This window comes from Thermobia domestica, chromosome 10 (assembly GCF_964235325.1).
Source record: "Thermobia domestica chromosome 10, izTheDome1.hap1.1, whole genome shotgun sequence".
Taxonomy (NCBI): Eukaryota; Metazoa; Arthropoda; class Insecta; order Zygentoma; family Lepismatidae; genus Thermobia; species Thermobia domestica.
The window spans coordinates 27,719,690-27,732,378 of record NC_137463.1 but is presented as its reverse complement, the minus strand read 5'-3'; the positions used below and the strand labels follow the sequence as shown (position 1 = coordinate 27,732,378).

Genomic DNA, 12,689 nt, shown 5'->3' with positions numbered 1-12,689 from the left:
AAAGTTACAAAACATTTCAACGGATAATAGTGTTTGGGATCAAGATCTACCAACCTACTGAGTTTGATCGCGATAGGGCTGGGACAACTGTGTTCCCTCCCTTGTAAGTATTTATCAAGTGAGAAAGGGACAGAGACAAAACACTGAGATAAATTCTAGGGTGGTAATCACCCTAGCTTGTTTCCTAATAAAACTACCACCACCACCCTATTCTTTTCACAAATCCCGTAATATGTTCGTAAAATAATTTCAGGTCTGAAGTCATCTTGCTTCGCCACATCATACCGTATCACAACTTATGTGTTTTTTGTTTTTGTTTTTTTCTCCTCGCTTTTTTGAGTTGTCCGGCAGCTGGCATTGATCGGTTTCGAACTTAAATCGTCAATGATGCATAAAGCAAAGGCGCCTTTGATCCTAGCTCACACGAAACGGACTGGCTGGCGACACATAGTCTCCTCAGAACTTCACACACAGGTGTACATTGTAGTCCTTCTTTTCTTTCTAGTCAACTAACCACACACATACACTATCGGCCACCCAACCAGCCTTCGATTTAAAGAAAAAGAAAAGAAATGCTGTAGCTCTCTCAGAAATGCAACGATTATATCCGGAACAAACACAAGATCTAAAAAGTGCATCATATAACAATGACTTACATCATTTACATAAACAAAACTCTTCGTTTTATTTAATCCACGTAAAGAGAAACTATTTGCTTCCATACAGAAGGTGGGCCTGCTAAAATGACCATGTCTGTAATATGGCCACGCAGGCTTATATACAGGGTGGGGCATAAGTCACTCACTTATTCAGTACACCGCGGTAAAGTTTGAACCCGTTCGTCCGTTTCTAGCATCCGTTGGAGAGTTGTTCTTGAAATATCACATCTAGTGGATGCTTTGCTTTTCGAATTGATTTATCAGATACTACGCTACACTTACAATATTTTCTTCTATAGTCAGTCATTTAGACCTACCTAGTCTAGGAAGATCCATTACAGACTCACTACATTCAAATATTTTATTCAAGTTATAGATTGCTTGTCGAGATGGAGGTACAGTGTTCGGAAAACGATCCACAAATAATTCAATCATATCACTTTTGAAGTATGAACACATGCTCATCCTTTAATAACTTTCTGTTCATTGTAAACTTAGTTAATTACAAATGTAACAAGGTTCAAATACAAGATGACCATGGGATTGTTCTTTCTCTGTTTCTGCGTTTAATTCTATGTCTCCAAAATGGGAAAATTTAACTCCCAATCTCAAACCGCTTCTATGAAGCTTCTTACACATTCTAGTTTTTATTTATTTCTGGTTTTCTATAACTTGATATATTGATCGAATTCTAATAGTTTTGTCGATATTGACTTTCTATTCGATATCACATTGCCTTCGACGACTCACTAAACAGACGAATATTTGATGACATCGAATTCAACTTGTTTTATCAACAATCGCAATTTTTTTTTATTATTGTTTGTTCTATGTTTAGCGTCCCTTCTCGGTATCAAGGTTATATGAGACATGGACCTACAGTTAATTTAAAGGTACAATCATAATCACTGTAATGCATTCAAATTTGAATATCCTCCCCTAGGAATCGAACCAGTAATCCCGTACGGAGAAGCACGCACACTAGCATCATTTTACGGTTTACAGCTAGAAGTGTTCACGAAAACGAAAGAAAAAAACAAGAGAGTTTGAATTTGTTTATAACTGAATTAGTGACACAACAGTGTTCAAAAAATATTTTTTGAACAATGAGTTTGTTCAATTTCTTGTCAACCAACTGAAATGCACGACTACAGAATATAATTTTACTTATTCTTCCAGAGTGAAAATTCTGGCAACGTTATTGCCTTGAAGCACATAAGGTGCGATTTTCATGGATGCGTTAGCAACATGCTGAGAAAGCGTCAGTGATAAATTACCAATGAATTAAATTTAATGTTGCAGTTATGCTACCAAACCACGTGCGCGGTCAAATAAGCTGCTGGAGCAGGCTTGACAATTGTGCTTTACTTGGTGCGTGTGGGTGGGGTGGAATTAATGAAATGACATGAGCTTATTTCGACGAAACCTGGTTATCCCATGGGCTAAAGGAGCCACGAAAATAAAGAGTGTGTGAGAAAAAGGATACCTGAGATTTCTCTTATCTACGATAGACTTACATGATTTGATATCGAAACACGCACACGGACCATTCTCCCTCTACCACTGAGTCAAACATACTCTCACATGCCTATCATACAATTTCTAATTTAGAAAAGAGTTAAATTGATATTACATCTTTATGAAGCCTTGCCTTCTAAGGTGTGTGACTTTTTTTTTTTTTTTTTTTGACAATGACTTTTTTATGACAGTCATTTTGACTGTAAATACTTCTATATCACAAAAATCACTCAAATACCATTCACACACATTTACATACAGTATATATTTACATAGTAACACAAGGAAATAAAGGAAAACTTTTACATTAAAATTCAGGTGACTTAATTATTATGTTAGTCTATAATAAAGGATAGGATTTATGGTACACTGTAAACTTAAAACCTTTACTGAACAATGTATGAAATTTGCAAATCACAAGACCATTATCATTTTTATAGTTATTTCGCTATTTTACCTTGACGAAGCAATTACTCATTTTAATATTGTCCATTAATTGTAGCTTCTTCCGATCCTCCCTCATTTTCCTTCTACCGGTCCTATCAGATCTTTCAGTACAGAATCATGGTCCCTCTGAGATAATATACCAACCAATTATTCTCTCTTTTAAAAATAATGCATCCGACGTTGTTCTTCCCTCTATAATTACTATTCTTCAAAATTTTTATTGGTTCCCTGTTGAACCATTCTAATTTTCTCCACTCTTCTTCACACCCACATTTCGAAAAAAAAAACGATGATTGTTTTTCGCCCGCGTAGCATTCTGTTTATGTTTTTCCCCCATAAAGTACAATTTTTACACCAAATACTTCATAATTTTCTCCGCTGTTCTAGAGGCTAGCGCGCGTGGTCCGCGGTTTGATTCCCGATGGGAGGGTATTAAACGCATTACAGTTCTTCGGATTTCAGCTTAACCTGTTGGTCCATGTTTCATATCGTCGACAGCGTCACAAACTGTCGTATCTCAGTTTTCTAAACTTTTCAGGAGAGCGATTTTTAGGTTTTCACACAACTTTGAACAGCCATAACTCAAAATCTATTTTACCGAAAGGAGAGAAAATTTACCAAGTTATAACTTAAATCATAAGAAATCAGTGTAGAAAGTTTTATGGAATTTGCCTGTAAAAGCTTGTGGAAAATTTGGCGGCAAAAAGATACGACAGTTTGTGACGATGGTAATCCTCTCTTGTATGAAAGATACGACGCATATTTTTTATACTGAGAACTACATTAATAGATGAACAATCGGAATATATTGCACTTTTATTGAAAAACTTCGTGTTTATTACACAAAATAATTTAACAAATGCTTCCTGAGATTCTTGAGGGTAAAACGAAATTCCTGAGAACACACAAGAAACACAATATTAAGAGCATACTAACCATAACATAAAATAATGCTATCAAGTTGTCATTGCCAGAATATAAAATCTTGCAAAGTAATTTGCAAATTGCATGCTTTGATATTGCACTTGAGAAGGTTGGCTAACGTGGTAAGTTTCTGAAAAAATTGAACATGTTCAGGGTTTCGAATGATTGGAGTTGGGCATGGACACAATGATAACGAGTCCTCATAGGCGTGGGAGACCCGGGTTCGATTCCCGGCGGGAGCTCATGTGGTTCGGATTCCACGTTAATCAGTAGGTACACGTCTCATATAGCCTCGCTGCTGAAAGGGACGTTAAAAATCAATCAAACAATCAATCAAAACGAGTCCTCGTACTTCTCTGGAGCGATAATTTTTGACAAGTCTGCAAAGTAGGAACTTCTATCTGGTGGATTCAATCTGCGTTCTTTTCAGGGAAATAGTTATGTAAGTGTCCTCAAAATGACTTGTCTTAAACTGAATGCAGTTTGGATAGTCTTTGTTCACTTTCACTTCGCGCATTTCCGTATTGGATCTCCATTTTCGTCACGTCTAACTGACAGAATACCAAGACATTGGGACAGAGATTTAGTCTCATACATCGCTTCTGTCAACACAATGAACGGTATATGGGTCCTTTTTCCTTGCCGGTTTAACAAACGGTTCAAGTTGCGAGGGTACAAAATTACTGCCACAGTGCTTAATAGATGTGCTTATAGCACTGTGGACTGAATCTCCCTCATTTTGCCGATGCCTATATTCAAAGAATCGAAGAAAAATTTCTCTGATGTTCTTACGTGTTTGCACCGCATACCCCATCATAGTAACCAACCTGAACTCCTACTAGGTCCATCCTGTAGTTCTCTAACTCATTCGTTCGGATTTTAACGCGCCTCCCTATAAAGAATTCTAATATTCCATGTTCCAAATCTCATATCCATTTTCTTTTGCTGATGTCGTGCCAAGTTATCAGTCTTGGTCCGAGGCTTCTGTGATTGTTTCTGAAAAAGTCTTTTTTTTTTCTATTACAAGATGAGTTTGTTAGCCTCACCCAAAGCCCCAAGCTGGAGGGCCACTCCTTGTCTGCCCGTGACTGCTTATTCAGTATCTTCACAGCTAACCTCTATATCTAAAGGCCTTCTCCTCGATCCGCAACCTGGGGCCGCGGTGGCTCAGTGGTAGAGCGTTCTCCTCTTGTTCATGGGGTCGCGGGTTCCAACCCTGCTCCCGCCAAGTGAACTTTGTGGTGGACAAACAGCGTGTGCGTGGGTTTCCTCGGGGTTCTCCCGTTTCCTCCCACTTTCTTCATTCCATCATTTCATTCATTTCTCATAATCACCGTCTCCTTTAGCATAACCGGCATAAGCGTGGAACGTAAAACTCAAAAATGTCATGACATGTCGATCCGCAACCTGAGGACGCCCCATGCCATGTAAATATATATGTATACAGCCCCGCATTGATCAAGTATAACATTCTAGCTTATAAGTTTATTTGCTTCGGCTGTTCCGAGCTTAAGATATAAGTAAAATACATTAGGAACAAATTATAAAGAAACTAAGTGGATAACAATAAGAAATGATATAAAAAGCAATGAGTTTATCAGTACGGGACTGTATACCTACTTCTGGGCAACTTTGTATATATAAACAAATTGCTTTGAATATAGGCGTATCTGTCCAGTTGCGAAAGATCTGTTGCTCACGAACTGTCGTAACTCAAGATACGACTGTTTGTGAAAATGGTTTATATGCTTCATCTTAAGATACGACACAATGACGTCATCACCACCGTCAAAACTACGCACATTACAGATGTGTCGTTTTGGGAAATTGTAGAAATCAGTGTATGCAACTACATAGTAAAATATCTCAATTTTCGATTTTTTTGAGATACGACACTTTGTGACGCTGTCGACGATATAACCTCCATGCTGAGTAGATACGCTAAACTTCAAAAACTAACGAGCAAACTAAACATTTCATGAGTAGTTTTCCTAACTATTCTAAGACCATCAAAATATATAAACTTTTTTTTTTTCTACGAGTTTCTTTTGCCATTCCTATTATTGCTTTTATTTCACATTCACACTTCATGGCGTCATTAATAATTAGGGATGCGCACGAGACAAGATTTGTGGCTGTCTCGTCTTGAAAATGTGCTGTAAAAGTGATGTCTCGACTCGAAAAATGTATATTTCTCTATTGGAAAAGCCGTGTCTCGACTCGAATTTTGTAAGGAAAATCCTGTCTCGACTCGTCTCGTGCGCATCCCTATTAATAACGTTTCCCTAGATAGCGATAAGTTAACCACTTGTTGGAATTTTTACATACTTTGCTCCTCCGACTTTTTTTTTTAATTCGGTCCATTTGATCCCAAACTAGCCAATTTAAAAACTATGTTGCTATTATTACACAAATGCACGTAGTTACAATGAGGTTGGTCAGGCCCGTATCTAGGGGGAGTCTGGGGGGCTGGACCCCCCAAAATTTTTGCTGTTCCTAAAATGTTCACGGTAGGCTTGCAAATGAACTATAATATGGTTGGATCGGCTCCCCTAACTTCAGCCGGCCTCCTCCTTCATTTTTGAACTGGCTACCGGCCTGAGGTCGGTGACAGAATGCCTGAAGAGTCCCATCTCTTGTTCCAAACCATATGACCATATCTCTTGTCCTTCTCTCCGAAGTTCGACTGACATTTTCGCATAAACACAAATTCTGCTTTTTAAACAGTTTGGTTTACCAAAGCATCTATATTATTTTACCCTGTCCACCCGGGAGATAAAAAAAATCTCAAGAAACAACATGGCTAATCATTACCAAATTTAGTGAAAGTGTACAGAATCGAAAGTAGTTAGTAACAAAGTTCTTTTTTTTTTTTTTTGGAGCCGATACTCAAACCAGAAGTTGTAGAATTTAACCATTTCCGGTTTTAAATTAGATCAAAAAAGAGCAGAAACAGTAATAGAGAGAGAGGGATAGGTTTGTTTGCAATCGGTTAAGTATCCCAATAATACATTACCTCTCAATCCTCAACTCTCGACTAAAACCGGAAGTGATACAAATCCACTACAACTTCCGGTTTCAATATTTCTTTACATAGAGCAAAAACGAGCATAGATAGCGAGAGGCAGTTTTGGGGAATCGATTTAGCGTTCTAACAATAGCTAAGATAATCTCTCTTACTCCTCTATTCAAATCAAAATAGCAAAAATCAACCACTTCCGGTTTTAACTTTAGGCCGAATCGTTCTAGAGTTAAAATGTTTCCGTATAGTGAGAAGTGGTTTTCTGCACTCGATCCTATGAATATACATTCCATCTTCACTCTACTTTCTCTCTACTAAAACCGGAAGTGTATAAACATACTACCACTTCCGGTTTAAATATTTGAGAAAATATCACTACATTCAAACCAAACTCCGTCATGTGGTGTACAAGTGACACCCCCACCCGTCATCAAGATGTGTTCTTGATTTTAAAATGTTCTTGTATATTTTTTAAAAAAAAATGAACTTTCAGTAGCTACGTGCTTTAAATTTTAATGTTTTATGTAGTACACCCCTAACATTTCAATGATGTAATTTGTGTCATGAACCAATCTCTATGTGAGACGTGAAAATAGTACTCCTATCCTTTAAAAATAAGGTAGTTTAACAGAAGCAAGTATAACATTTTTACAGCTTTATACAGAATTAAAACTCCCTTTAAAAAAAGGAAAAAGAAAAACGAAAACATTATGAGAGAAGCATGTCCCAGTTCTACCTTGAGATCACCATCATAGGGCAGTGTTTTCTCCCAGATATTAGGTCCAAGAAAGGCTGCTTGTGCCTCGACGTTGCACCACAATTCGCCATCTTCCTTCTTCTCTTCACCTAATTCTTTTCCAGATTTTCCTGTAAGACAAATCAAAAAGAGAAAATTATTAATATTTACTTTTCGTTAATAAATTGCAATTAAATTCTTAAGCTTAAAATATACAATCTCTTAACGGGCTACGAACAGCACCAGTATGCCAATGAGCTATTGACGTTCCGAGAGCATGACAGGCATATCCAATAAGTCAAATTCATGCCCTCATCATGTTCTTGGAATGTCCACAGTACATACCAAATGATATTCTATGAATATCCCTAGAACACATATCAATATTCAATGGACGTACTATACATGCCTTACTTCTGATTATTGGTCTGGATTTTATTTTTTAATCACACAATTACGTGAATACATAATCCACAACCATAATTCACGAAGTTACAAACTAGATGAAAACAAATTCAATATACTTGGACGGGGATCGAGCCAGGAACCCCACACAGCAGACGTCAACTTTCTACCACAGAACCACCGTGTCTAGGTATAGTCATTTGGACGTTATTCATGCCAGAGAGGACAAGTCTCTGGCTTTGCAAAATAAGACAAATTCTCACTTATTTAACCATATTTCAATTTTAATTTTTACATGATCTTTATGATATTTAACTGGAATCAGGATTAGGGGCATAGATTCCCTAGTAGCAAGAAAGCTTTTGGACAGTTGGCACGTGCTTGGCTTTTGGTTTTCTACACTTGCACTTGAAACGCATGCTTTTATACAATCTGCCTTTTGTTGTACTTGCAAGCAATGCTTTAGAACCTTCGTACAGCGTCATAGCACCACTGGTCGTTCATTAGCTATTGACTTGAGTTGACTTGTAAAACGCTTGCGTCAAGCTTGAATGGAACAGAATGCAAGGTTGCCCCCATATAACTTCGTTACTGGAATCCAGCTTGCGGCACGCTTGCACGCTTTCCAATCAAGCTGGATGCAAGCTTGGTTCACTTCCAATGCAAGCTTACAGCAAGCGGTTTACAAGTTGTCTCTGCTACTAGGGTTGCTTCTTGAATATATTTTATTTATTTTTTATGCCTGAAATACTTTTAGAAGGGTTAAACTCTCCTTCAAACAACTGTGGAAGTCCATACAACAAATTACTGATATACTACAATGCAGGTGCGCACCTAGATATTTTTCTTGAGAGGGGTCCAAACTTTGGAAGGGTCAAATATTACAATTCACTACGTCTATGTAGTATTGAATGGGTATTTTTCTGCACCTGAAAAGACGATAAGTAATTGTGAAATACTTCCACCTATATTTTCAGGAAAGAAAAAGAACTAGATTGTTTTTATAATGAGAAAGAGAACACGAAGTGTAACATCAAAATTTCATGCTACATTAATCATTTCCCTGTTAAACAAGTACACCTAGGTAGTTTTATTGAGAAAGTGTACAAATGTTGATTTAGGAAGTTTTGAAGGATTTGAACCCAGTAAGTACGCCCCTGCTACGACATAATTATGAGCCCAAAACAGGACATTTTAAAAGGAAAATGAAATGAAATCTAAGTTTTTCGTCCCACGATTATGCCGGTTAGGCTAAAGGAGGCGGTGATAATGAGAGAAGAGTGAAATGGTGGAATGAAGAAAGTGGGAGGAAACGGGAGAACCCCGAAAAAACCCACGAGCACGGTGTTTGTCCACCACAAAGTCCACATGGCGCGAGCTGGGATCGAACCAGGGACCCCAAGCACCGGAGGTGAACGCTCTACCACTGAGCCACCGCGCCCCCTCTTTTTAAAAGATATTTGCATCCTGTTTGCATTTTTCTTGAGACACTGGCCAACTTTCTGGAAAAAAAAAAAAGGAAACAGGATGCAAATATGTTCCCAGCTCTGGAGGATGTCAGATCAGCGGCACAAATCTGTCTTCAACATTGTGGGGGGGGGGGGAGAAAGAAGAAAGACAGTTTCCTTTTTTATTAAGCAATGATCAAAATATTTGTGAAGTTGCAAAACAATCCTGTGGAGGATCAGGGAGCAGAGTTATCTTGAACATTGAGAGGGGGGCAGATTTGAGGCTTATCCTGAGGGGGGGGCATCAATTTAATCTCATTTTCCTTTATGGCAATCGGACACAAATCACATTTTTTCCCCAAAAAACATATTTCAAATCGGATTATTGGGGAGAACAATCCTCCCCTACAATTCCAAGATTGGAGGGGACATTTTCCCCTCATCTCTCGGGATTTGCGCCAGTGTGTCTGATCACCCTACACTATGGAGACGACACAGTGTATGGTTAATGAAATATAGTCCAAAAATCTCATCTTAAATTCTTAATTTTTTTGTTCAATTATCTATAAAATTATATTTAAAAAATGAGACATCAATCAATTGATAACGTTAAGCTAAAGAAAGCATACATAAAGGTCAATTCAAATGAATACTTTTCGAGAAATTTGGGAAAAATGAAATTTTATTCCACTGAAAAATATGAAGTCCGTGCCAATACACATGCACATTTTCTTCTTTGAAGTACACTGAACTTGTTCTACTTACAAGTTACTGTCAAAAGCCCTGACAAGGTCCCTCTGTAAAATAATAAGCAGTCATCTACCCTTGAATTGAATAAGCACACCCTGTTTGGCTGTCGATTATGGACGTAGTTCTACGCAATGGTGTCAAAATAGCAGAATATTTGCGCCACCTACTCATCCATATATAATAATTATTTGCGGACCATCTTTTTTTTTCGCCGCATGGTGTCACTATTATCGAATAACAGAAAGCGGAAGATTATGTTGCGGTATCATTTTTGTAATTGCTACAATTGTTTCAATTTCGTATTTGTATTTAACCCTTTCCGAATGCATGGTGTATATACACACACCATACGTGTGTTGTTTTAAAACGCTCATTTAACATATATTACTGGTAGATTTTTTAAAAATTGTTCAGTCTTACATGCATTGCAGAACAAATTACATGTGTTTTCAGAAGGAGCTCGTCAAGTTGTTGGGGGTCATGACGTCAACTGTCTGACCTTAAAGAGTACAACGCAGAAAGGCTTATTTTGTTCTCTCGCAAATGCTGTCTAAAAGGTTTTATGGGATCCAAGTAGACGTCGTTGACATGATCAGACAGAGACACGTGTTATGGCTTAGTATTTTTCAAGTGATTTTGAGATCTAAGTTAATAAGGGCCGGTCCAGAGGGCCCTAAACTTTTGTAAAAGTTATTTTTTTTAAAAAAATCCCCATTTTCCTCGAGCTCGTCTTTTAGATATATGATATGGATAGGGATGTGCACGAGACGAGTCGAGACAGGATTTTCCTGACAAAATTCGAGTCGAGACACAGCTCTTCCAATAGAGAAATGTACATTTTTCGAGTCGAGACATCACTTTTACAGCACATTTTCGAGACGAGACAGCCAGAAATCTTGTCTCGTGCGCATCCCTAGATATGGACATGCTAATGGCATCGTTTGGAAGATTGGTTTATTCTGAAGAGAATGAGCTACGAACCATTATCTTAGGATAAATAGTGATGATGCAGTAGCTGCTTGACTGAAAGTCTGAGGTTTACCTTAAAAATTCCAAAATCCCAAAAGGGTTAAAGTTTAACCGTTAAACAACTGAGGAAGTTTGAAAGCTTAAGAATAAAATAGTTTTAAACAAACTTTATTCATAAGTTTTCTATTACAATTAATTTAAACTTGACTGTGTACTTGAATTGCGAGATTTCCAGCTTTGCACTCGATGAATTCAGTAGTTGGAATCTGAGCTGCCGAAGGCGACGGTAGCTTCGGAATTGGGTCCCGTAATGCGTTAGGCGCTCGTCTCTGCTAATAGAGAAATAGGTCCTATGCCTATGTGAAAAATGTAATAAAAATGCCCATGTGTAACTAATTTATATTGATTCACATTTCAACATTTATATCATTATATTTTAAATATTAACTGCAATTCATAAGTGATATGCATTTTTGTAATTTAAAAAGAATATTACGGTAGTGGATTTGCCAGTCATTCGTCATAATTTTACTCGAAATTACAGTACTGCTGAAGTGGAAAACAAGTGAGTTTGTTTCACATCAAGCAACTACGGTAGACTTCCAAACTGTAGGAATTCAATACTGAAAACGGAAGTAATAGTAAATACCTACAACTTCCGGTTTTAGAAGATTGAAATGAAAATGGTAGTTTTCTTCGGACGTCAAATCGATTCAGGAAAACCGCTTCTCACTATATCTTACCGTTTCTGGCCTGATACCCAGGGCCGGCTCTACCATATGTGCAACACGTGCATTTGCACGGAGTGGCATGTTTCGAGGGGCGGCCGGCAAAATCTGTCATAACTATATTATTTAAAATAAATATTTCTTGTTAGAAACAGACTTCATGATGATGATAGTTAAATTTATTAAACTGAAATTTCTATTTGAATACTCTATTCGTAAATCGTCATGTGTTGTGTAAATTTAAGGTCACATGGAAAGTGCTAAAGCAAATGGTCAAATAAATCCCAGCATGAATTGCTTAATTGCTGTGAAATACAAGAACTCAATTCTCGAACACTAGCGAAAACCTGTTCCATTTAGTTAGCTATCACAGTTTTGATACGAAAACTATTCTTGTGTTTGTCTCAAACAAGTTTCTTATCATTGGCGGTAGAAACAAGTTTTTGTTTTTTAAAAAAATAACAACTGTAGAAGGAAAAATCAAGAAATAAAGATAAAAGAGCTAGTTGCACTGAATTTGCAAACTGGTATATTGAGATTGAAGCTCGATACTGAAACCTATAAAAAAGGATTAGCTACCATCTTTCAGGTGTGTTTACTTTAAATAATAATCTATTATGTTAGTGAAAGATAAAGAAGAAACAGACACAACGAAATTGTATTTGTAGTATTTAAGCCTTTCTGAGTGCGAGTGCACCTTTTTCTCCCTTTCGTTGTTCATGCTGGAGTAGCATACTTAAAATCGAGGCTTTAAGATTTGTTATTTCTGGAGAAAGGGGCAGGCGGCAAATTATTCTATTGCACGGGGTGGCAAATTGCCTAGGGCCTGATACCTATCAACAGGCAGACATAGTCGATTTATTCGACTTTCGATACTTATTCATAGCATAGTTTAGAACTCCAACATCAGAATTATTATCCGTATACGATTATTTCTCTACTGAATACGTAAATTTAAAAAAGTTACATTTTCTCTCCACGGTGATAAACTAAAATTGTATAAATAATATTTAATTACTAAATAATTGCATACAAAACTTTTTTTCTATCCTGCACTAATGTAACGGAATCTCGATGTTAAAT

General features: G+C 37.3%; 1 protein-coding gene across 7 annotated transcripts in view; it reads right to left on the bottom strand.

Annotated features, from left to right (window-relative positions):
• The window catches only part of Pdp1 (PAR bZIP family member Pdp1), a 387,293-nt gene that overhangs the window by 34,940 nt on the left and 339,664 nt on the right, over positions 1–12,689 (bottom strand). For all 7 annotated transcript variants that reach the window (XM_081727904.1, XM_081727907.1, XM_081727905.1 and 4 more), the window contains exon 2: positions 7,307–7,437. In XM_081727904.1, coding sequence (XP_081584030.1) covers positions 7,307–7,437 — 131 coding nt within the window. The remainder of the gene's footprint in view (positions 1–7,306; positions 7,438–12,689) is intronic.